The sequence below is a fragment of the Dama dama genome, chromosome 1 (genome assembly GCF_033118175.1).
Source record: "Dama dama isolate Ldn47 chromosome 1, ASM3311817v1, whole genome shotgun sequence".
Classification (NCBI taxonomy): domain Eukaryota; kingdom Metazoa; phylum Chordata; class Mammalia; order Artiodactyla; family Cervidae; genus Dama; species Dama dama.
This window is the reverse complement of record NC_083681.1, coordinates 75,375,371-75,401,129: the sequence shown is the minus strand read 5'-3', so window position 1 is coordinate 75,401,129 and position 25,759 is coordinate 75,375,371. Positions and strand designations below refer to the sequence as shown.

At 47.6% G+C, this 25,759-nt stretch overlaps 1 protein-coding gene across 17 annotated transcripts in view; it reads left to right on the top strand.

Annotated features, from left to right (window-relative positions):
• Positions 1-21,334, top strand: part of CELF1 (CUGBP Elav-like family member 1) — a 66,588-nt gene extending 45,254 nt beyond the window's left edge. For 7 of the 17 annotated variants that reach the window (XM_061153536.1, XM_061153507.1, XM_061153555.1 and 4 more), the window contains 13 exons: positions 274-461; positions 2,029-2,111; positions 2,617-2,665; positions 4,711-4,845; positions 5,368-5,447; positions 5,998-6,159; positions 8,549-8,624; positions 10,082-10,210; positions 10,573-10,686; positions 11,390-11,575; positions 14,388-14,531; positions 14,984-15,151; positions 15,240-21,334. In XM_061153536.1, the coding sequence (XP_061009519.1) occupies positions 274-461; positions 2,029-2,111; positions 2,617-2,665; positions 4,711-4,845; positions 5,368-5,447; positions 5,998-6,159; positions 8,549-8,624; positions 10,082-10,210; positions 10,573-10,686; positions 11,390-11,575; positions 14,388-14,531; positions 14,984-15,111 (1,474 nt within the window). In that variant the 3' untranslated portion in view covers positions 15,112-15,151; positions 15,240-21,334. The remainder of the gene's footprint in view (positions 1-273; positions 462-2,028; positions 2,112-2,616; positions 2,666-4,710; positions 4,846-5,367; positions 5,448-5,997; positions 6,160-8,548; positions 8,625-10,081; positions 10,211-10,572; positions 10,687-11,389; positions 11,576-14,387; positions 14,532-14,983; positions 15,152-15,239) is intronic. The other 10 variants (XM_061153546.1, XM_061153501.1, XM_061153493.1 and 7 more) reach the window with 10 other exon arrangements.
• The last annotated feature ends 4,425 nt before the right edge of the window (positions 21,335-25,759 follow it).

Below are 25,759 nucleotides of genomic sequence, written 5' to 3'. Positions count from 1 at the left end.
AGACTTCTCTAGTTAGACAAGGAATGACTGACATTCATTTACTTAGATAAAGCCCAGGGTGTCCTAATCAGAATGATGCCTTTAGTTTGGGATCAGACAGAAGGGGTGGCATAGTGAGGGAGGGCTGGGGAACTCTGGTAAATAGAATATGAGTAGTGAAAAGAAGTAGGTTTTTTTCCCCTTACTTCTTCAGGAAGTAGTTGAGACTTTTAAAGAAAAGAAGATTCTTTTAGAAACAACATGAATACATAATAGAAGTTTTATTTTACACAGCTCAAAGAAAATGAACGGCACCCTGGACCACCCAGATCAACCGGATCTTGATGCTATCAAGATGTTTGTGGGCCAGGTTCCAAGGACCTGGTCTGAGAAGGACTTGAGGGAACTGTTTGAACAGTATGGTGCTGTCTATGAAATCAATGTCCTAAGGGATAGGAGCCAAAACCCTCCACAGAGCAAAGGTAAGGAAGGGCTTTGAATTTATGTGTATTTGCAGTCACGTGCATGCTCTGTCTCATTGCCGGGATGCTCTTGTGGTCAAGGCGGTGGTGTTGGGGGGGATATGACTGTCTTTTTGTTGCAGCTATATCTCCCAGTCCAAACACGTTTAATGGCTTAACAATAAAATAAAATCCTCATGAGTGACATCACAAGGATAATTTGTAAGTTGAATCTTGGGCAGTCATTTTCAAGATCTGTAAATTCAAGAGACAGACTCATGTGAGTGTCTCATTTGATCTTGGTAATGGAATGACAGAAATAAAGTTGAAGTAAACCAACCATGTAGGTTGTTTTTTAGTATTTTAGCTAGGGTAAGTGAAGAGAGAAAGACTGTCTAGGTACTTGTGGGTTTTTGTTAGCATTACAGAGGCCTTCTGGGGTGGCTTAGCAACTAGGAGGGGTTTGTTTGTAGATCACCTGTTTGTTATAGCCCCACAGTGAACAGGGGAAGGAAGGCAAGCTGCCTCCAGAAATACCCAGCAGAGGAGAGGGTTTATAGGACTGATAGTAGATGAGGTGTTAGCTTTGCCCCTAGACACACAGAGATATACACTTGTTTTCCCAAATAACCCATTTCAGAGTAATTTTCTGTGAAAGATTTTCTATAGTACAGATGTAAGCAAGCATGATTGTCATGATTGAAACCAGCTTGATAGCAGAAGGTCTAGAGCTGAGGAATTATTTTCTCTTTGTGGCATAGTTAACCAAAAATAAAAGGTATTATAGTTTCTGAAAATGACTGTCAGTGTAATATACAGTAATTTAAAATTTTAATTGCAGGGTGATTTTAAAAGAAATCTATATCATATCTTACGGGACTATGGGCCTAAGATTTACAAAACACTCTTGCGCCCTCCAGTCCCCAGCAGAGGTACAGAGCACAGTCTCAGGGTCTTCTCAGTCAAGTGCTGTTGGACATGTAACTGCATTTGATGAGAACCAAGAGTCCAAAAAATGGATACTAAGAGATCCTTGCTCTAAAGTCATTTTATAATTTAATAAATGATAATTGTGTTTAGGGCATGTGGTAGAAACTGGCTGCAGTGTAAGGCCTGTTCTGAGAAAGCGAGAGCTGTAGACTACAGGCTGTAAGAGGGCACGGCTGAGTCTGCTTGCCCAGCCCGCTCCTCGGCGCCCCGGGGAGGGCGGGCGCCCGCTCCTCGGCGCCCCACGGAGGGCGGGAGCCTGCTCCTCAGTGCTCCAGGGAGGGTGGATGGAATGGCATGGTTCTGTGGCCTTTGTAAGGAAGGTCATCTTTCCCAGAGAAGTTACAGGAGCAGCTAAAGAGGAATTTTAATAAAACCAGGTGACGATAGCAATAAAGAAAATGGTAGAAAATCTTTTTTTTTTTCTTCCTTGTTAGGTTTTCTCCATCTCCCTCCCTCCCCTCTCCCCACCCACCCACCCATTTGAATAAACCCAGCCCTGGCTTTTGACTTTCAGTGTATCCCTGGAGGAGGGAGTGCTCTTGGAAATTATCTGCTTTCAACAGACTGGTTTGATTTCATTAAGTATTGTTTATTGCAGGGTGCTGTTTTGTTACATTTTACACCCGAAAAGCTGCATTAGAAGCTCAGAACGCTCTTCACAACATGAAAGTCCTCCCAGGGGTAAGAAACTCCTACTAGTAAGTGGAACCGTGGTGGCTTTGACACATGGAACACACTTATGGGGGGAAGTGGTGACTGCCACAGGAATTGATGTAAAGGAGGAATAAAGGGAATGTTTCAAAGAAGATAGATTGAAAGTACTTCTCAGCCAAGAGAATTTTGACTTGTTGACTCACATTCTATTTTGAGATTCTGTTGAGAGATAATGAGGCAGGCGTGAGTTCAAAGACAGTTCTTCCTTTCTTGGGTGCGTCATTGCAGCGCACGGACTCTGGTTATCGCGCATGGGGCTAGTTGCTGCCAGCCATGTGGGCTCTTAGTTCCCTGATCAGCAGGCAGACCCACGTCCCTGCATCGCAAGGGGCATTCTTAGCCACTGGGTCACCGGGGAGGTCCCCAGAGACACCTCTTAAAGCTCAGTTTTGGTATTTCCTTTAGAGGCCTCATTTGTGTCTCTGAATTCCCTCAGTGTGTGTAATCATAATATTCATGTCTTCCGTTTTAGATGCATCATCCTATACAGATGAAGCCTGCTGACAGCGAGAAGAACAATGGTAAGCAAGCACGTGAGCAAGTCCTCCCCTTACGAGGTTTCTTCTGGAGTATTTGCTGTTCTCATGGCATTTGGATTGTCTTGTGCACTGATTGATCTTTTGTTGAGGTAAAATTGACATATAACATGTTAGTTGTACAACATGATGATTCAGTATCTGTGTGTTTTGTGAAATGACACTGCAATAAGTCTAGTTATCTGTCACCATACATAGTTAAAAAAATTATTTTTCTTGTGATGAGAACTTTAAAGATCTACTTTCTTGACAATGTTGAAACGTACCATGCAGTATTAACTATAGTCACCATACATCCTTGTGGCTTATTTTAAAACTGGAAGTTTATATATAATAAGTTTATTAATGCTTTTTGACCTTCTTTACCCTTTTTGCCTCCCTCCTTTCCCCTTGCCCCTGACAAGCACCAGTCTGTTCTCTATGAGCTCATTGTTTTTTTGTTTGAAATATCCATATTTAAATTAGAGCAATACAGTATTTATTTTTCTCTGACTTAATTCACTTAACATAATGCCTTCAGGGTCCGTTCATGTTGTCACGTATGTCCAGATTTCATTTTTCATGGCTGAATAATAATCATGTATGTATAGAATACCCCTTTTTCTGTATCCCTTCATCTGTTGATGGATGCTTAGGTTGCTTCTGTACCTTTGCTGTATAAACATGGGTGAACATAGATCTCTTCAAGTAAGTGTTTTCATGTTCATCAGATAAATATCCAGGAGTGGAACTGCTGGATAATTTGGTAGTACTAATTTTAATTTTTTGAAGAACTTCTGTACTGTTTTGCACAGTGGCTGTACCATACAGATCCTACCAACAGTGCACAGGGGTTCCCTTTTCTCCACATCCTCACCAACAATTGTTCTTTTTTGTCTTTTTGATAATAATCATTCAAACATACGAGATAATATCTCGTGGTTTTGATTTTCTTTTCCCTGATGATTAGTGATATTGAGCACCTTTTATGTCTCTGTTGACCCTGCATTGGAAGTATGGAGTCTTAACCAGTGGACCACCAGGGAAGCTGCCCATTTTTAAATCAAGTTGTTTTTCTTTTACTGTTGAGTTCTTTAAGTTCTTTATACATTTTACATATTAACTCCTTATCAGATACATGATTTGAAAATACAGTAGATTGCCTCTTTATTTTGTTGATGGCTTTTTGTTTTTTTGCTGTGCAAAAGCTTTTTCATTTGATGTAACACCCCTTGTTTATTTTTTGCTTTTGTTGCTTTGCTTTTGGTGTCTAATCCAAAAAAATCATTACCAAGACTCATGTGAAGGAGTTTACCAAGCCCAACTCACCTAGGCGTTTCATGGTTTCAGTTTATTACTTACTCAGAATTAATGCATTTTGAGTTAAGTTTTGTGTCTGATGGAAGATAGAGGTTCAGTGCTGTGAGTAATCTGTCATCTGAATTGTTATTTAAAATAAGCATGGTAAATAAATGACATAAATAGAGTTGACGGGGAAACATTACAAGAACATCTGAGAGTGAACTGGAATGCTTTTGAACTGCATAGTTTCTTGTCAACCAGAGTAAGGAGGGGAACTAAGGAAATTCCCTCCCTAAAAAATTAGGAAGGAAAACTCAGTCCTCAAGAAGATAACCAGAATATGAAAGTGGACAGTTAGATTCACTGAATGTGTATTGTGTTTCTTTTGTCATGTCAGGTAAGTGTGAAAACTCATCCTTCGGTACAGCAGTATTACTAGTGAGAGCAAACTTTGCGAAGTATGAGGCAAGATGCTGAGTTCTTGGTATTTAATACCTATAGCAACCTCTGAGGTAAACTGTTTGCTCTGTTAATCACACGAGGAAACAGGCACAGAATGGTTAAGTAACCTTCATAAGATCATGAAGCTACTGTGTTTCATCTGAGTGCTCCCAGTTATGGTTTAAGAGCAGGTGCTGAATTATGGGGGAAAATGCGTGTTAAAGTCAGGGCAGCAGGTCACGAGGCGCAGGCCCGGTGCCCACCGCCGCCTGTAGTGATGGCCCAGCATTTGCTCCTCACTCTCTCAGCAGTGGAAGACAGGAAGCTGTTTATCGGCATGATCTCCAAGAAATGCACCGAGAACGACATCCGAGTCATGTTCTCCTCGTTCGGGCAGATTGAGGAGTGCCGGATACTGAGGGGGCCCGACGGGCTGAGCCGAGGTACCTTTAAAAGCACTCAGCTTAAATTTGAAGTCTCTTTTTAATTGAATCAGTGGAAACCAGTGACCTGTAGCCACCGTGGATGATACTGTCAGGATGGAGAGGGTCGAGTACGGCGGTGTGTTTCTAGGTCCCATCATGATTCCTGTCAGCTGATCCCAGTTCCCCCAGGGAATCTGCACTCTGCACCTGAGTGTCATGCATTAACATTCTCTGTTTCTGTCCTTGGAGAGATTCTGTGCCAAAATGGAAGCATGCCTTTCACGAGAGAAACTAGAGAATGTGATTCCTCCTTTATCTCTCAAGCACTCTCTCCCCTATTTGTGCTTCCCTGATTTCTCACTGAAGCATGTATCACCTTGTTGTAACACTTCATCTTCCCCACTAGATCATGAGTTCCTAAAGGCAGGAATCCTGTCTGTATTGTTAGCATGGCACTTGGGCACATGGTAGGTGCTCAGTGAATGTCAGTCAGATAAGTCATGGAATGAATGGACGAGTTATTGACTCTTCTCTTACCAGGTTGTGCATTTGTGACTTTTACAACAAGAGCCATGGCACAGACAGCTATCAAGGCAATGCACCAAGCGCAGACCATGGAGGTAGGGGCGGACGAACGAAAGGGACGCTCCCTTAACCTGAGCGTGCTGGGGCCATGGCGCACCAGAGCCGGCAGCGTGCATAGCGTCCGATCGCCCTCAAAGTCGCTGTTTGCTAAGTCACTTCAGTCATGTCCAACACTTTGCAACCCCATGGACTGTAGCCCACCAGGCTTCTCTGTCCATGGGATTTTCCAGCCAAGAATACTGGAGTGGGTTGCTGTTTCTTCCTCTCCAGGGGACCTTCCCAACCCAGGGATCAAACCTGGGTCTCTTAGTTCTCCTGCATTGTCAGGTGGGTTCTTTACCACTAATGCCACCTGGGAAGCCCTAAAAGTTAAGCCAAACATCTAAAACACTGGTGCTTTCTTTAAAATTAGCATATTGCAACTGGTTAACCCTTTTAAATTACCTTTTGCCACTTGTGTCTATCAAAGAGGAGACTCATTTGGCACTTAATAAAATGAGAATGCGGCCTATGTGGCACTGGAAAGGAGGGTTTCCCTCCATCCAGAATGAGGAATTTGACCCTTTGATTTTGGTGTTTTTGTAGGGTTGCTCCTCCCCCATGGTGGTAAAATTTGCTGATACACAGAAGGACAAAGAACAGAAGAGAATGGCCCAGCAGCTCCAGCAGCAGATGCAGCAAATCAGCGCGGCATCTGTGTGGGGAAACCTTGCTGGTCTAAATACTCTTGGACCCCAGTATTTAGCAGTGAGTCTTTGTGGTTTGCTTTCTGCAGGCTGTGCAAGCTCCCAGCTGTTTCTTCTTCTGCTGTCCCTAGCTAACATATATAATGGCACCCACAACTTTTAGCATATCCAAGTTTTACATAAAAATTCAGGCAACACGATATTCTTTGTCACATTAGTCTCGTGTGTGCACTGGCTCAGTCTCTCTTGTCACACATCATTGGTTGTATCTTGAGCTTCTGCTCCAATTAGAGTGAAATCCTAATTTCCTAATACAAAGATTTAGAAACATGTGTCCCTGCCCCCAAGAAATAAAATTATTGGGGAAGTCTTAGCTACCAAGTATCTCTCTCCATCTGTCTCTCTAGTAGGTGTAGAGGCCATCAATAAAATCCTTCCTGAGCCTTCAATGAAGAGTATAATAATAGATTTTCCCATCGACGGAGAGGTCAAGAGATTAACATGGACATTATTAAATGAGTTTTACAGGTGTCTATTTGAGTTCACTAAATAGTAAATAGATTTCCTTTAATTTGAATTCTCTCTTGTCAAGTTTGAGTCATGTAATCCAAAAGCAGGCTCTAATTTGTTAGATTTATTAGGTCTGCAGTGTATATTACAGGGGATTATCACTGCTTCAGCCCTCAAAAGAACCACAGGTGGCACAAGACGCTTACAACCGTCTCGTCTTTGAATCAGAAAGAACAAGTCATCTGTGAAGCTACCAAAGAAGGAAAATAAACGGTGAAACCACTAGATTAGTATGGATAGTCTAAAAATACACACACAGAAGTATAGTCATTCATTCCTCATCCTTTAAAATATTATTTTATATGGTGATTTCTATCCCTCAGTACTGGGTTTTGACTAATTTGATGCCCTCTGGTTCCATGTTTCTAACATATTAGAAGAAATCCAAGTTTATCCTTGCTGGTATTTCTCTGAAATCAGAAGACCTAGATGGTTGTTATATCTCTGCAGATTAAATTTTTCCTTGGTGCTAGAACATTGCTTAAAAGTTGAGAAAATTCGGAGATTTTAGTCTTCTGCCAGAATGATAATGCTTTGAAAATTATCTCCATGATGTGTGCTTGCTTTTCTTAGAGAGTTTGGAGCCTTCTTTTAGGGAAGACTCATCTTTTTGTTGTCACTGCCACATCTAGCAGGCACATGATGGTATATGTTGAGAGCTGTGGCCTCTTTGTTTCGGTTAAACATGATCCCTGCCCTAAGAGCTGGTCTCTTTTAGGGAGGGAGTAAAGTGCCAGGTACAGTATGTACAGTCCACTAGTTGGGACTGAGCTCATTGGCCAGGGTATTTAAGAACACAAAAATAAAGACATGTGAGAGTGAATGGACTGTGTGATAGCACATCATCATTAATTAGGACGTACTAGAATGTGTGAACTTGAAACTAGAGCAGTAGTTCTTAAATCTTCGAGGTTGTGGAGGCCTTTGAGAAGCTGATAAAATTCTGTGTGTGTACATTCTTTCATTCTACTTCTGGAAGTTTGTGAACTTCCCTGAAATGCCTGTAGACTAGAGAGATTCATGATGACAGAGGAGCCAGGTCAGATGTTTATAGGAATGGATAACAGATTGAACAAAGGATCCAGAAACAAGAATACCAGCCATTCATTGATTGGGTTTGAATGGAACAAAAGGTTTCAGCAGGTTGCTTAGATCAGGGTTGCAGTTTGCTAGGTACAGGGTAAGGCCGTGGAGATTCATAGCTCATAGACAGGTGTTCTTGTTTTATTAGTTATGGAACACTCATTGAAAGAGAATGTTCCCTGGATGAATGCGGACTGAGCCATCATTTGGTCATCTGCAACAGTGAGATGAATGGGGCTAGATGAATGCATAGTATTCTAATCACGACGAGGTTGATCTAATCACAAGTTCATCGTGGCTGGTAAAGGATACTCCAAGAAAGAGCCTGAAATGGTCCCATTTGGTATTTTAAATAGTTGGCTAAAGTAGAAATTCGGCCTCCAGATGGGAACAGCCTACAAAATAAGATGTGTGGACCTACCAAGGAGAATTTGGGAGAGAAGTTAGACATGGCAGCCACCCGTCTGCAGACGCTCCTGGAGGTGGACTGCACGGCTGCCTGGGCTGAGCCCGTCTCTCCTCTCGCGCTGTCCTCTGCCGCGCGGCGCTGTGTTGCCGGGGCCTCGAGCCTGGCTTGGCGCTCGGCTAACAGCCATCTCCTGGGCCCGGCTTTCGCTGTGCTGTGTTGTCCTGTGCTGTCACAAGCCTCGTGTTTTCGTTGTGTTGGCTTGGGTTCTTGTCTTCGACTCCTCTCTGGGGGCCTCTGCACTCTCGCTTTGCTGTGCTGTAGAGTTAATCCCAGACGCAGAACCAGCCCTCACTCTCACTCTTGTTCTGTTTTTTGGTGTAATGTCTAGCTTTATTTGCAGCTCCTTCAGCAGACTGCCTCCTCTGGGAACCTCAACACCCTGAGCAGCCTCCACCCAATGGGAGGTAAGTGTTTCGCTGCTGTGGAGGAGCAGCAGCAGCCAAGCCAACTGACGCAGCTAACAGCAGTCTTGAGAGCTTTCTGCTCTTCATGTAGGAGAAGCAAATTTTTTTTCCCCACTCATTACATAAACCTGATATAAGATGAACACCCTGGGATTCAACTACCTTTTCTCTCGAAGGAGGCTCTTTTAGTTACTGATGTCATATTGCTCTGCAGTTGTCTGCTGCTCCCCACCCCTTTAAGTCTTTAGTAGGAAGAGCTGTTAGTACCTGCAGACTGTCTGCAACCACTTTGATAAGGAGAAAATTGCAGGAATTATTTCCACAATAAAGTGACTTTTCCAGTGGTTCTCAGAAGAAAAGTCTAAGTTGGCTTCTGTGTGTGTGGCTTGCCCTACAGCTGCTAGAACCTCGGAAGTCACTGTCTTATACGTGTTATTCCTTAGGTAATTACTGTTTTTGGTGTTAACACACACCAGAAACTTAATTTACAGATACCAGAGTTGTTAACAAAAGGCGGCTCCACAGTCAAACCCGAGGCAGGGACGGGGCCACTCCAGAGCTGCCCAGCCCTGCCCCTTCATCGGTGGGATCCGGCTCGGCAGGTGCATCTGAGGAAGGGCTAGTCTTAGGCAAGGTGCAGTGCGCCACTGAGAAAGCTTGATAGTTTCATTTTTTTTTTGTCCCAGGGACTCAAAGGTTGCTGTGTTTTCAGAAAGTTGCTAGATTTTAAATCTGTGCTGTAGCCTGTTTATTCTCGTTGGTTCTCCACCCCTACCCATCTGCCTTTCCATTTCATTACCCAGTAAGTCATTTGCCGCACCTTCTTGGTGCACATAGCTGGTGCAGTTCAGATTTTTTGCTCTCCTTTTACCAGTGTCGCTAGGTTCTACTTGGAGGTCTTTTCCCCAGTGTTTGTTTTCTCTTGTTTTTCTGATTAACCTGCTTTTCAGGTGGTGGTTTTTCCTTTGTTCTCTCTACTCTTGCAGTTTTCACGTCATTCCTCCATGGTCTTCTGGATCTCTGCTGCATTTTCTGCTTGGTTCACCTCCATTGCAGAGAACAGATCCCCTGTAAAGTACGAGTGAGGGGCTCAGATACAGATTCACTCTCTGCCTCAGGCTTTGGCACTGTTCTCCTCAATCTGCCTGGCTCCATGGTAGACCACAGAACCCAGCCCTTTTTCTCTGGTTTCCTCATTGCCCATCCATTTATTAATGCTCACTCACTTGGGCTGGCCTGCTATTGTATTAGACATGTCTTACCTGAGGAAATGTCAAGTTTCTTAATGAGTTGAGTGGTATCTGAGTCTTTTTGGAGCTCTGTAGTATTGCCTGTAGGGCTTATTCCTAGAACTGTTCCTCTTTGGGATGAGCCTTCTGCCCGTCCGCACGGTCATTGCTGGAGTGGATATAGGGCACTCTTATCTGCTGGCTGATGGCTTGCTTTGGATGTTGCAGGGTTAAATGCAATGCAGTTACAGAACCTGGCTGCCCTAGCCGCTGCAGCGAGTGCCGCTCAGAACACACCCAGTGGCACCAGTGCCCTCACCACGTCCAGCAGTCCTCTCAGCGTGCTCACCAGTTCAGGTGAGCATGGGATGGGGCCGGGCCTGCGGGCTTTGGGCAGAGCCCCACGTGAGGATTGTGTCCTTCTGGAGAACAGTTAACACCCATTTCCAAAGGGGTCAGATCATGAACAGTAAAGTTTCAAATGTCTTCTGAATTAAGAGCTCTCTCATAGTTTTCAGTTTGTTGCAATCATCACTTCTGTGTACCGCAAGAACATGTTGTTACCAGAATCATTAACTGGGGTGAGTGGGGCGGGGGGTGGGAACTGGAACCCTCCTTACAAAGAGAATGAACAGTTGAGTGATCCAGCTTGTGCTTTGGTGCCTGCTGCCGCGAGAAGGCAGGTGTTGGTCTGAGTCTGACTCGTGGGTGTCTGACAGCAGGGTCCTCACCCAGCTCCAGCAGCAGCAGCTCCGTCAACCCCATCGCCTCCCTCGGAGCCCTGCAGACACTGGCCGGAGCCACGGCAGGCCTCAACGTCAGCTCTTTGGCAGGTGAGGGCCGGTCCCTGGATGCCATCTGGTCGCTCTGTGCAGGTAGCATGTTTTAAACTGCTCTGGTAGGGACACTTAGAGTGAATGATTGGGATGGCCAGTGAAGTTAGAGATGGTCGTGGGGTTTTGAGTCAGACCTGACCCTGTCTGTTAACTATCTGTACCTTAAGACCACCTTTCTAAGGGCATTTTCTCGTCTGTGAAGTGGGACTAGACTACTCTGAGGGTTGTCAAGTTAAATGAGAATACAAGTGAGGTGCTGAGCACATCACGTAACACAGTGTCTGACACACAGTACACACTCAGTAAATGCTGGCAGCTATCTTGATGATAGGATTTGCCCACATCTGTCATACAGTGTGTGGACTCATTTCAGTCCCCAGTCCTGGGACTGTTATTTTACCACATTCCAGTTCTTAGGAGAAAATGGCAGCGAATCCAGAGAAGAAGTGGGGCAAGTCACGTGTCAGTGGTATCACTTCTTGCACAGGTTGGAGGATGAGCTGCCTCTGGGTGTGGCAGCTTTAAATGTCCCCATTAGCCATGGGCCCTGGTGAGTGTCCTAAGACCTGACCCATGAGATGGCTGCTCCTTCTCCAGGAGAGGCTGAGGATGAGATGACAGGGTGTACTTTGGAGTTTGTCTTTCGCATCAGTTGAGTCTTTCCGATTTGTTGACCGCCCCCGACCCCCCACCCCCCCAGGGATGGCTGCTTTAAATGGCGGACTGGGCAGCAGCGGCCTCTCTAACGGCACCGGGAGCACCATGGAGGCCCTCACGCAGGCCTACTCGGGGATCCAGCAGTACGCGGCCGCAGCGCTCCCCACCCTGTACAACCAGAACCTGTTGACACAGCAGAGTATCGGTGCCGCTGGGAGCCAGAAGGAAGGTGAGTGGGGAGACGGGGGTCAGGGCGGGGCGGGCACAGCCTCCGCAGCAGCGCCGGAAGGCAGGGCAAAGCCCGGGAAGGCCGGGTAGGTTGTTCAGGCCGGCACTGACCTTTGGCATTGTCAAGGGTGCACTCAGAAGGCGGTCTGCGTTTGGAATGCATTCTGGTCGTGGTCGTATCAGGACCTCTGTATGCCCTCCTCGAGTGGGGCTGCAGCTTTCAGATGAAGAGACATACTGGCCTTGTTGTGTCTGATAGTGTTTGGCAGTCTGTTTTTGAGAGGACGTCTTCTCTCTCACAAATCTGCTAGAGGATGTCTTCTGTCTAGGTGTCCCCTTTAGCTCTGTCATTTGGCATTTTCCTCACTTTCTCATCTGTGCTTTTCCTAATTGAGGACAAACCGAAGGACAATGAGACAGAGTTACAGCCTGTGGGTTGATGGAGTGGGGAGTATGTGCTTTGACACAGTATTAAATTCAGGAGAGGCTTTCTAAGCAGAAAGAGGCCTGAAAGTGGGCTTTCTAAGCAGGAGGAGGCCTGAAGGTGGTTTGTGTGAGTATAGAAAATCCTGCCGACATCTCTGTGCTCCCGTTTGACGGGTTTTCATAGCCAGGAGCTGGCAAGCTCTAAGAGCTTATGTAGGAAAAGGCAAGCACCTTCTCTTGCTTTAGCCCCAAGGAGTCCCGGTGCAGCACATCCTCCCTGCTCTGAGTTGGACATTTACCGCGTGCCCTGGGCTGTGTTGAGAGGGAGCTGTTGGAACTCTGGAGACAGACAGTGAGCAGAAGCGTGAGGTGTTCCAGTGGCGCTCTGAAGAATAACGCACAGGAAAGCGGAATAGAGAGTGCCAGAAAGATAGCATTTTACATAGAAAGAGATTTCTCCAAGTTGACGTTTAAGCGCGGACCTTAGGGAAGGAAGGAGCGAGCCATGTGTGTATCTCGAGGAAGGAGAGGAATGGGGCGGAGGGGCAGCAAGCGCACAGACCACGAGGCAGCGTGTGCTGTAGCGTCTGACGACAGCAGGGAGGCCGGGGCGGCTGGAGGCTGGCCGGGCTGCAGTGGTGATAAAACTCTTCTCTGAATATGTGGTGCATGTATACAGCAGGGTGTCACTCATCCACTAAAGAGAATGAAGCAATGCCATTTGCAGCCACATAGATGGGCCCTAGAGATCATCACACCAAGGGAAGGAAGGCACAGAAAGATAAATATGATACTGCTTACATGTGGAGTCTTTACAAAATGCTACAAATGAACTTATTTACAAAACAGAGGAGTAGTCACTGATGTAGGAAACAGACATGTTTACAAGGGGGAAGAGGGGTGAGGAGGGGTAAATAGGGAGATTGAGATTGACATAGACACGCTGAGATACATCAGACAGACAACTAGTAAGGACCGCTGTGTAGCGCAGGGGACTCTCCTCAGTACTCTGATGACCTGAATGGGAAAAGAATCTTAAAAAAGAGTGGATATGCACGTATATATATATCACTGATTCACTGAGCTACACAGCGGGAACTAACACCAGGTTGTAAATCAATTATACTCCAGTAAAAATACTTTTTAAAACTTTCCTTTGGTTGGGAAGTCCTTGAGGTGAAGAGGAAAACATATTCTGTTTTTGAGCTGAGTTGTTCATCATATATAGTGAAAGTCGCTCAGTTGTGTCCGACTCTTTGTGACCCCGTGGACGATGTAGTCCGTGGAATTCTCCAGGCCAGAGTACTGGAGTGAGTAGTGTTTCCCTTCTCCAGGGGATCTTCCCAACCCAGGGATCAAGCCCGGGTCTCCCCCACATTGCAGGCAGATTCTTTACTAGCTGAGCCACAAGGGAGGCCCGAGAATACTGGAGTGGGGAGCCTGTCCCTTCTCCAGCGGATCTTGCTGCACCGGGGTTCTCCTGCATTTCAGGCGGATTCTTTACCAACTGAGCTTTCAGGGAAGTCCAGTTTTTTATCATAGGCATGTATTTTAAAAATACATTTTTACTGAGGCCCAATTTACATATGGTAAAATTCACCCTTTGCTGAATATAGCTCTGTGATCCCTGACATGTTACTGCCACCATAGGTGTAGACCACTTCTGTGACCCCTAGAGATTCCCTCATGTCTCTTCCTAGGCAGTCCCTGCCCCACCTGCCTCTGGCAACTACTGACCTCTTTGCTGGCCCTCTAGTTTCTAGGCACTCTTTTTTTTTTTAATTGAGATTTTAATCATACAAGACTCAGATCTAGAACTTGGAACTCATAAATACCTCCAATTCAGTGTCTGTTCTCCAAGCTGAGACAGTCCTATGCCCCATTTTGACAGGAAGTTATCACAGTCATAGTTGCCTAGTGAAGCTCAGTCATGTCTGACTCTTTGCGACCCCATGGACTGTAGCCTACCAGGCTTCTCAGTCCATGGGATTTTCCAGGCAAGAGTACTGGAGTGGGTTGCCATTTCCTTCTCCATAGGCACTCTTTTGAAACCCATTTTACTTATAATCTCTTGCTACTGTTTTTTGCTCCAAATGCAAATCTGCCTGCTCCTTCCCAGCATGCCGTTCTCCCACAGGGTCAGATTCTGCCCTCTGTCGGTGAGACAGAGCGTGAGAACGGTGGACAGGAAAGAGGGCAGGACCCCATGTCGGTGACCGCCCTTCAGCTCCCTGCTTGTGTTTGGAGAGTCTGCTTAGTTCTCCAGACAAGTTTCTGTGTTTTGGGGATGCTGAGGGTGTTAACACAGGTGGGAATGGGACTCAGTTGGTGCAGGGGGAAGAGTGTGCTTGACCCAAATACCTTGTCAATCAGTGGGAATTTTGCAGGTCCAGAAGGAGCCAATCTGTTCATCTACCACCTGCCCCAGGAGTTTGGAGACCAGGACCTGCTGCAGATGTTTATGCCCTTTGGGAATGTCGTGTCTGCCAAGGTTTTTATAGACAAGCAGACAAACCTGAGCAAGTGTTTCGGTATGCTGGTGTTTCTTCTGGTATCGGGAGGGTTAAGTGTTTTTACCAGTGAACAAGAAAGAGAAGGGGCTGATAGCAGGAAGAGCTGAGTTTGACTTTGCTTAGCTTTAGTTTAACTTTGCTTTGAGTAGATTACCTTGTTTTGAGCCTCAGTTTATTTTTTCATTTCTCTAGTGGGAATGGTGATTTGTACCCACACTGTCGCTCCAGAGGTAAAAATAATGTATGGAAAATGGCTTGGCCAAAAAATACTTTAGGATACTGTGTAGATGTCAGCTGATACTGTTAGAAACCTGATTTGTTTCATGTGATGTAATTTCAAGAAGTCTTCTTCCTGCTGAGAAAAATTGAGATTTGAAACTCAGCTCATGTAAGGATCCTGTTGCATAAGGAGGACTGAGGCTGTCCGTGCCTCCTCACGCCCCTCACTCGGTTTCCGCTTGGACACACAGGTTTTGTAAGTTACGACAATCCTGTCTCGGCTCAAGCTGCCATCCAGTCCATGAACGGCTTTCAGATCGGCATGAAGCGGCTTAAAGTGCAGCTCAAACGTTCGAAGAACGACAGCAAGCCCTACTGAGCGTGCTCCCCTCTTGAGACTGGAGTGAGAGGGTCTTCTGGTAAGTGGGGGAGGAGCACCCTTAATGATTCGAAGCCCTGAGGCTGTGTGTTGACAGCCCTGGACCCTGATCCCTGCCACTCTCGCAGGCACAGCTTGCCCTGAAGACTCAGCTACTGCCTTCTGTGGGAATTGCGCTTCGTACAGAGGACAAGTTTGTGCTTTGGTTTCCAGTGTTTTACTTTGGAGTTTAGGTGCCATATCCTGAGTTGTTTTTTTTTTTTCCTTTATTTAAAAGTTTGCTGTGTTTGTAACCAGTGTGTGTTGAGAAGGACCAACATCAAACTGCCCTGGGGGAGGAGGGGAAATGGAGAAACATTAAGAAAGAGGATCAGAATTTGCCCCCAACTATCCCAAGAGAGAGGACGAAGTCAGACGAAAGTGGACCCCCAGAATCTTCCTGAGCACGAGAGTGGGTGAAGTGAGAACTGATACCCAAGAGCTTTTTGGGAGCAGAGCAGGTAGGATTGGCTTTGGAGAGGGAGAGTGACTTGGAACCCGGCAGCCCTGGGAGCTGGAGGCTGAAACTCCTCTGTAGCCGCCTTCGGTGGAAAGTCTGCGTTCTTGCCAGCGATTTTTTAGATTCTCATCTAGGATTTCTGCTCCTCTTACCTAAGGAGGGGCTGACAAGTCTCTGGAAATAAAGCACCTATTAAATTAGCCTGACATGCAAAAAGCAGGGATTTGTCATCCGTTACCCAGCCAGCCATTGCTGTTGGATTGGCCCTTCCTTCCTGGCTGGTGGCTCTTAGGAAGAAGAAGCCGGTCAGAGAGGTCGTGTTTCGTTTATTTCAACACCAGACCCTTAGACCATGGCCCATGTCTACCAGGTCCCTTTAAAGGTGGCCTCTTGGGAAGCCACTGTCGGGCTTCCTTTTTTGTAATTGACCACAGCAAGGAATGTCACTTCCGCCCCCAACCACTGTTTTCCCGTGAGGGTAGACCCAAGAAGGGCTTATGGTATCTGGCAGAAGGGAGCACCTCTCCTGAGCAGAGTGATCAAAAGCCGTTGAGTTGGGGGAGGAAGAGCCTGCTTCTCAGTCAACCTGAATCCTAGGGTCCCTTTGAGCTGGTGCTGCATTTCCCGGCGGCCAGCACTCAGTACTTAAAGGGATTAAGCAGTCCGCGTTAGCCTCCTTGGTTGAGACGGCCCGGGCGTGGCGTCTGAGTGGAGGCAGGCCCCTCTTCTGACCGCTCCAGCCCTGTGCTCCGCTCTTGGTGACAGAGGAGACGTTTACAGCCTCCGTGTGGGTTTAGTGTTCATTTACCTCAGTGTTACCGTGTTCACTTTTGTCCTCGTGCTTACAGTCAGCTCCCTGCTGCCTCCCACAGGCCTCACTCTTGCCTGTGACCCACACAGCCTCGGGGCTCTGCCTCTGCTCCAAGAAGCGCTGTTAGTGGGGAGGCCCGGGAAGGACCTGCTGTCGGGAACGTGTCCCTGGGCAGAAGTGGCCCTGTCAGGATATGACCCTTAGCCAAGGCCAGGGACCGAGTGCCTGGGGTCCTCAGCCTCGCAGACGTCAGCCCTGCCCCCTAGCGGCAGAGGCGTGATCACAGGGGTTGGTTTGCTGTCAGTCAGACGGGGGCGCGCTCCTTGTCACGCTGTCCTCGGGCCTCAGACAAGCATTGACCGTCTTGCTGTTGTGCAGGTAGTTGGTGGTGGTGGATTATCCCATTGAAGCTGGGACAGCTGTTCCCTTCTCATAGTGATAACTTGGGTCTGTTGTCCTCTAAGAAACATGAAACATACTTCTTAAGCTGAACCACGTAAACTTGAATTCCGCACACTGGGAGAAATGTGTCCTGTGTTTCAAGGATAAAACTGTTCCAAAGGCTTCCAGGGTCATGATGGGATTTTTTAAATAAATGCAAAAAATAAAAATAAAAAAGAAAAAAGAAAACAAAAAAAGAAAAAAATGCTAGGTTGGGGAGGCGCTGTTCTGAATCCCAACCAGCTGGAACCAAGAATGTCGTTTCTATTTTTATAGAAGTTTTATACAGCTCCGGGGTGGAGAATATTTATTACCTAAATTATATCTCTGGAAAAGGCCAGGATTTTGTAGAATCCAGAATGTGATTGTTGTACACACAGGGTGCTGTGTATGATTGAAACTACTGACTTTCTGTGGCCGTCTGCAGCCCAGCTAACCTGCCCGCGGGGGAGGAGTTAACGCTGTGAATTGGCGGAGGAGAGAGCTGTGCTCCCCAGGTTGCTGCCGGTGCTGTGACCGCTCACCTTCTGTTCTGTCTTCCTCCTTGGCCCGCGTGGGGTTTTCCAAAGCCCGGAACTCCACTCTGCGCCCACCTTTGTCCCTTTCCCTCCCTCCTCCCCCATTTCACTGTTATTTGCATACCTGTTTGTCCTGGGCTCCAGGGACCCCTTCGCTATTGGCATGAAAGTTAAAGGTGTAATCAGCCTGCCCCTGATACCAGACCCTGAGGTTTCATGCCTGCTGTGGGCTCTCCTTTCCAAAAGAGGTGTGCACCTCGGTGCAGCCGGGGAGCCCAGCGCTTCTCCCCACAGCAGTGCTGCCCTCGAGCACAGTTCTCTCCCCAGGCCAAAGGTGGTGGCGTGTAGGAGCTGCTCCCCCTACAAGTCTCACGGCGTCAAAGGGTTCAGCTCGCAGAGGGGGGACTCGCAGTCTAGTCTTAAGCAATCCTTTTCTGCTGTGTGGGGGTTTCACTTACATACATGTGTTTTCTGCTGTAGTTTTGTTTCTTCCTTGGGTTTCATCATGAAATTGATTTGCCTTGAATGCAGCCAGACACTGTCTCCTGGGTCCCACAGGAGTGGCCAGGGCCCATGTGGAAGCTAAGAGCTTGGATTTCCAGCAACAGAGGGCCGTCCCCATGGGAAGGGGGAGAAATTCTGGCCCTCTCCCCCAAAGAATTCTACCCGCCCCCGCCCCAGCCGGCAGCTCCAGCTGACCGGGAGTGGGACGGGGAGGCTGAGGCCCTGCTCCGCTGCAGAGCTGCTTTTCGGATGCGTTTGGGCGCTTCTGGGGAAATCCAAGCCTTGGGCTCCCCCTGTCTCTGGCAGTCGGATGTCCTCCTGGTGTCCTCCGTGTCCTTTTGACTTCCCCTGTGTCCATTGTTAGCATGTGCGACAGTCGCGTCATTGCCCAGCCCTCCCTGCCCGCCTCCGCATTTCAGGGCTGCATACAGTGAGTGTCCTGTTCTCTCTCTCTGTTTGGATGTATTGCTCTGTGTAACTCAGTGGGTCTCCCTCTTTCTGGTTTGTTTTTTTTCTAGATTCCTGCCGTTTGTTCATCGTTGTGCCTAAAGCATGTCGATGTGGCGTCAAGTACATCGTCCAAACCCCTGTCTCTTCAGCTTCTCTGATGCTTGAACTCTCACCTTTGACCTTGTGTTGACCTTTGATGCTGACGTGTATTTTTATTATGTTTGTTTCTTTCTTTGTTTTTTCTTTTTTCTTTCCTTTTTTTTTTCTTTTGTGCTGCCAAATTGGTTTTGCTAGAACGACTGCTGAAGGGGAAATATTTAAACTTGCATTTGAATATAAAAAAATCTATTTTTCTAGAACTTCATAAGATAACCACTTGATTTTGTGATTCCAATCCTTTGTAATTGTCTTCAGAGCAGCCCTACTAGCACATACCGCGTGGTGTTTGTATTTCTGTGGACACACAGCCAGTCCGTTCCTAGGCTTCGTTTCTCTGTGTGCGTAGTTTTAAAGACAACTTTGGAGTAAACAATGAAATAAAAGATGTCGCTAAAACCTTTGAGGCTCCTGAGCACATTTTGCTGATACAGTTTGTAGGGCTTGAGGAGACCGCATGTGTTCCTATTTTTGTTTTTTCTGAGTTCTCAACTGCAGAAAACCCCTGAACCCTTTTTCCTTTTTGACCGCCGGCTGCAGCTTGGGCCCCAGGCCAGCCCCCCGCGCTCCCGGGGCTCTGCCCTTGCAGAGGGCAGAGGGTCTGTGGGTCCCCCTGCCCCCAGCCCCGCTGCGCCCGCCCCCATGCCTGTTCCTGCAGTCTCCACAGCAAAATGTGATACTTCCATTGTTTTTGTTTTCGTATTGTTTTTGTTTTGAATTTCTTCCTTTCCTACTGAGATGATGCCCAGAAAAAACAAGCTCTGCATGTTTCCTGCTGTTTCTTCACACCCTCGTATATATCACCTTCACCTCTCTGTTTTCTATAGTTTGTGCAAAAACTGACCGATTTAAAAGGGTTTCAAAGAAGCTGTTTTAAATTGTTGTGGGTTGATTTTTTTTTTCTTTCCAAGATTGTATCGTTTTATTTTGAAGTGGCAACTTTCTCCTCTATTGCCCTTAGAGCGTTTGCCTGTGCACTTAGACTGTCTCCTCACATGGCCTCCAGGCCTCGGGGGGCCTCCGGGGCCGGCTGCTCTGCTCAGAGACGGGTGGGAAGGGGGTTCCAGAGAGGCGCAGGAGCAGAGAGAGCGCACGCAGAGGGTGGCTGTGGCAGGCAGGAGGCTGAGCGCGCTAGGGGTCCCCGGAGGCGGAGGGCGCTCCCAGGCACTCGGAGGAGGAGGAGGAGGGCATGCGTGCGCTCGGCGGCAGCGCTGCCGTGAGACGCACAGCACTGCAGTCTTCACACTGTTTACAGCCCGGGCCCCTGCCGCCCCACTGCTCTTCACTGCAGCTCTGCTCTTGCTTAGCTGGTGGGGTGGGGGTCAGGGCGGTTTTTTGCGTTTATTTTTTTGAATTGGGTGAAGAGCCAAATAGCTACTGTCCCCGGGTGCCAGGCAGGCCCCGGTCCTTGGTTCCCTGAGGGGAGCCTGCCCTCCTCTCTCGGGGCACCGTCCAGCCTCAGGGTCTGCAGGGACTTGAGTGAGAATGTGCATGGCGAAGGGCGAGGCCAGAGGAGACGTGAGGTCGCGGGGTGGGTCTGTGAAGGTCAGAGGTTGCAGGGGGCGGCGTTTGGGATAGCTTCCACCCAGGCCCTAGCGGCTGGTGGGTGAGCGAGCTGGGAAGTAGGGCTGTCCAGGGAGGGGTGGAGAGGGGGGCCAGGGACGGGGGGCGGGGGGGATGGTAGAAGCACTGTCTGCATCATCCACGCTGCGGGTGATGAGGAAGGGTCTCGGCAGGCTCTCTGCCCCGGGACCGGGCAGGCGGCCTAGTGTTAGCTTGGGGCCCCCCTTACCTGGAGGAGAGGGGGGCCAGGTGGAGGCCCAGGGGATGGTAGGCTGCTTAATTTCTTCAGAGGGGTGAGTGGATGGAAGGAGGCCAGGAACCCCAGCCTGAGCGAGACCGCCGCGCACCCCACAGTCTGACTGCACAGAGCGGCCTCTGTGGGCGGAAGGCGCCGAGGCTCCCCTTCCTGTGTTCAGAACCCATGTTTGCCAATACATTTTGCTTTCAATTCCAAGAGGAGCTCTGGGAAAACCTGTGGATAAAACCAAATGCCAAACGTTGGACGTTGTTTCCTTTTCCTTTTTCTCTCTCTGATTGTTTTAATTGTTCTGTGGTGGTTTTAATGGATTTGAGACCCTGGAGCGGCAGCTGCCTTTCTGATTTCCAGCTGCTTTTTGTGAATAATTTAAAAAGAAAAAAAAAAAAGAAACTTTACATTTTGGAGACAAACCTGTGTGAGTTTTTTATTGGTACAAACGTTGTATTTAACACTAGGGGTTTTGTACAGTTTTTTGCCTTTTCTACTAGAAAACAATGTAAAGTGATTTCACAATGTGAAGAGAAAAAATTGCCACTATGACCAAACGCACAGTCTGTTCTGCAGCAACAACGGGATTCAATCAACTCAAAGTCGTGATTCAGCCGTAGAAATGCTTTTTCTTTACCTTGTTTGAGCTTTTCCTTTCTTTCTGTTTTGATTTGCAAAAGAAAATGTCTTTTTTGTGTGAACTTGTGTTGTACTATGTAGAAAATTATGGATTTTACTTTAATGGTTTAAAAAAAAAAAAAAAAAAAAGGCAAGAAGAGCCCCTGTCGCTTTTCTGACCTGATCACAGAGTTTGTGTAGTGGATTAAAAAAGAAAAAAAAAATTGTTACAAGTTTGGAGCAAGGGAGTATGTGTTTAACAGGAATCTCCTTCCTTTTTTGTGTGTTTTTCCTTTTGTCCCAACTGGGAACCTAAATCTGTTTTAATTGCACAGACACACGGACAAAAAGTCATTTTGTATCTGCCAAGTGTGGTACCTTCTTTGTTTATTTGCTATTAAACTGTTTGAGAAGAACTGACGTTGTCTTCCGTGCTATTGATTGTTGGGGCGGGTGGCCTTTGGGGTAGCGGGGTTGGCCTTCCTGAGGAAGGGGTGGGCACTCTAGTATGGTTCCACTTCGATGTGCCCGTTAGTATCCAGTGGGACCACCCCAGACTCCTGAAAGCACAGGATTTCTTCCAGAAAAGTGGCTTCTGTATTGATCCTGCATTCTTCTCAGCGTACCCACTAGCAAGGAGGCGCTGAGAAGGTTTTTGGGCAGCCTTCATTCCTGTGCTTCTTACATTGCCAGTGGTGGCCGCCACCCTGCAGGACTGGCCCAGACCTGTTGGGTGCAAGTCCCTTCCTTGGCTGTGGGGTTCCTGCCCCCAGGGAGGCAGCCAGAGAGCCCCGAGGTGCCGTGCGTGGGGGCTTCCTCACTCCGGACCAAGGTGCGTGGGCTCCTTTTCCCCTCTCTCTGACCTTAGAACAAGGTCACATTTCTAGGATTTCTTGGGTTCACTACTCAGTAATTCTAGATCACTTTCCTAGTGAGGCCAGTACCGAGGCTTCTCCTCACACCTCTGTGAACTGCGGATGCAGGCAGCCCCCGGGCCAGGAGCCTCAGGCCCTCTGGCTGAGGCATGAGCTGGTCTGCCCCTTCCTGCCACTGTCAGCCTCACTCCTCTGGGAGGCTAGTCCTTGTGAACCTGGCGCCTGTCTGGGAGCCCACAACCAGCTCTGGCCAGTAGGTGGGCCAAGCCTCAGCCTTCTCATCAGACTGGCTCTATGTGGGGTGGGTCTGGAGTAGCGTTTCCCAGAGTGGGTTGTACTGGGTGCTAGCCCATGAGATGTTTCTGCAGTAATTGTCCCAGCTAGTGTTCACTGACCACCATCTAGTGCTGCGGGGAACACCTAACACGCACTGAATGCTCTTGTCTTTATAACCCCTGGGAGGGACCTGCTGTCCCCATCCCCACTTAGCAGATGAGCACTGAGGTTAAAAGAAATTGGGTTGTGGACTTCTCTGGTGGTCTGCTGGTTAAGACTCCATTTTTGCACTGCAGGGGGCATGGGTTTGATCCTGTGTGCCACATGGCATGGTCCCCAAAATAAATAAAAATAAAATTTTTCACTGAAGAAAAATAAATTGCATTGGGAGGGGGGGCGGGAGAAAGTGTTAATCTTGCCCCCTGCAAAAAAGGTAACCAAAGTTACTGTTTTGTTTTTTTTTTTTTTAATGCGGTAGTTTATTTACAGACGTCTAGTATGTTGAGATCACAAGTTTGATCCTTTTTTCAACGAGATTACACCTCTTAAAATGCTCCCCTTCATATCTGTGTCCTGAATTCCCCACCCGGCCCTAGCCACACCGCACAGCTTTGGGGTCTTACTCCCCAACCAGAAATTGAACCCCAGGCCCTCGGTGGTGAAAGTGCAGAGTCCTAACCACTGGACCACAGGGAATTCCCTCTCGGCTTATGTTTTAGGTCGTGAGTGCCTTACTATAAAGGTGCAGCAAATCCAGATACAGGGTACAAAGTCTTCATAGGTAGTAGCTTCCACTTGTTTTCCCCTGAAAGTGGGAAAACCTTCCCACGGACCACAGAGGTTAGGACCCTCCGGATGCTCTGTTCCAATGCAGTAGTGCTGTTGAATCTTTGAAAGTCTCAGAGACTGAAGGTGGGAGTGATGGCGGCAGCACACCGAGGCCTCCTTTCCCAACGACCTGTTTCCCCCATGTCCAAAGTACTGCTGTATTTCATTGACTCTTTTTGTCCTATGCACATTTTAGAAATAGACCTGGGATCATACCAAAAAGGAGATCCCGAGTTGTCCCTGGGAAGGGGTGGGCACCGAAGAGTCAGACCAGGTCTGCCTGGCTTGCAGGCCGTCACCCCTGAGGAGAAGGAACTCCGTAAAAGCAACCGAGTGTGCTTCACTTAACCTGTGCAGTCTCATCGCGTGTGATTGGCGTGCTGTCCTCTAGGCTCAAGGGGAGGGGCCCTACGTCCCTCTGACTCCCTCAGTGATGCATTTGTCTCAGCTTTGGCCTCAGAGTGACTCTCAGTCACTCTAAGGGATTCACTAGTAACTCCTCCAAATTGTTGGCCAGCATGCCCCTGCAAGGTGCCACTCCCCGTGAATACTGGGGTGCTTCCTAAATGTCATTCCTACCACGCAGTTCTTTGTTTACATCAGTTCAGTTCAGTCACTCACTCGTTTTCGACTCTGTGACCCCACTGACTGCAGCACGCCAGGCCTCCCTGTCCATCACCAACTCCCGGGGTTTACCAAACCCACGTCCATTGAGTTGGTGATGCCATCCAACCGTCTCATCCTCTGTCGTCCCCTTCTCCTGCCCTCAATCTTCCCCAGCATCAGGGTCTTGTCCAGTGAGTCAGTTCTTCGCATCAGGTGGCCAAAGTATTGCAGTTTCAGCTTCAACATCAGTCCTTCCAATGAATATCCAGGACTGATTTCCTCTAGGATGGACTGGTTGGATCTCCTTGCAGTCCAAGGGACTCTCGTCTCCATCACTTGTTGCCACTTAAGCTCATCTTTACCTCATGTTTAATTTTTTTTGCATTGTGGTAAAGTAAATGTTAACAATTTTCTATTCTAACCATTTTCAGGTAAACAGTTCAGTGACATTCAGTACGTTCACAATGTGGTACAACCATCACCACTTAATGTTTTAAATCAGCTTGAAACACACCTTTTGTAACTTCACCTCCCTCTGGCCGTTGGTATTTGTGAAGTCACAGGTTCAATGCCCTTAGTTGTATGTTTTAAAATACACATCAAGGGATGTACCTGGCAGTCCCATGGTTAAAACTGGGGGGTGGGGGGGCACAGGTTCAATCTCTGGTCAGGGACCTGACACCCCACACATGCTGCTCAGCCAAAATGAAATACACCCGAGGCCACGTGAGCATCGGTACACAGAGAACGGCCACGCAGCACCTTCTCAAAGGATCTGTGTCCACACTTCCGGAATCTGGGCCAGGGTGAAGAGTTGGGCTTGCCCGTGGACTCTTCGGGACCTGTTGCCTCTGAAATTAGAAGGTATTGGTTGAACCTGAAGTTGTCTCCTGCCTGACCCTGATGCCCTGTGAGTCATGGTATTGAATGAGGTGGCAGATCTCTCTTTAAGTCTTTGCGTTCCTACTCCTGTATTCCTGAGACAGAAGAAGGCAATAGCACCCCACTCCAGCACTCTTGCCTGGAAAATCCCATGGATGGAGGAACCTGGTAGGCTGCAGTCTGTGGGGTCATGAAGAGTCGGACACAACTGAGTGACTTCGCTTTCACTTTTCACTTTCGTGCATTGGAGAAGGAAATGGCAACCCACTCCAGTGTTCTTGCCTGGAGAATCCCAGGGACGGGGGATCCTGGTTGGCTGCCGTCTCTGGGGTCGCACAGAGTCGGACACAGCTGACACGACTTAGCAGCAGCAGCTGCATTCCTGAGACAAAACTTGACATAAAAATAAGTATGACTTGAACATCTTCCAGTTTAACATCATACTTAAAGGCTGTTGTTTCTCTTTAAAAATTTACCAGAAAGGGATTATGTCAAAGGTACTATTTTTAACCTCAAAAAATTCTAGGTTTGTGCATCTCTATAATCATATATCTGTGTCTTACTTAAACTGTTTATATATGTATATATATATATTTTTTTTTGTTTGTTTGTTTGTTTTTTAAAAAGCTCCCATTCAGTCACCTTTATTTTTTTTTTACTAGATTCCTCAGGCACCACCTAATTTTTGCCACAGTCCTAGTTCCTAGCTTCCTGGCCTTCTCGGTCAGTACACGACCTCCCTGAATCTCCCAGGTACATCACACACTGCTCACCTGAGCATCTCAGTCCCTGATGAAGACGAGCCGTCAGGAAGGAAATGAAAAAGCAGGTTTGTCCCTTCACCTCTGGGAATGTCAAACTAATGTGTGGTGACATCGCCCTTCCATGAGGGACCGTAAGGTGGCTTTCTCTTGCACCTTCTGCGTTTTTCAAGCTCTTTTCCTCGGGAGTCCTTCCCAACCCACCCCCACCACCATCTGGTGTTCAGTTTCTTTTGCATACATTGACTTTCTCCTTACTGGTACAGGCTCCAGCTATAGAAAGGGCTCTAGTTCTTTGAAATCACAGTCAGATCTGGGGATGGGAGAGAGAACACATTTCAGCCAGGAAGCTGTCGCCTGACACTCCAGCCAAGTCTATAGGACCTCAGCCCCAGTTCCGTCCCCCCGCCCCCATGAAGGGTCCCAGTGACCTGAAGCCGCCTGTGGTTTTGAGTGTTTTTGAACTGCCTTGTTGAGATGTAATTCACACACTATAGAGTTTGCCCACTAAAGCATCCAGGTCTGGTTTTGAGCATTGTGCAGCCATCACCATAACCTAATTTTAGAACATTTCATCACCCTAAAAAGAAACCCTGTACTCCTTAGCCATCAC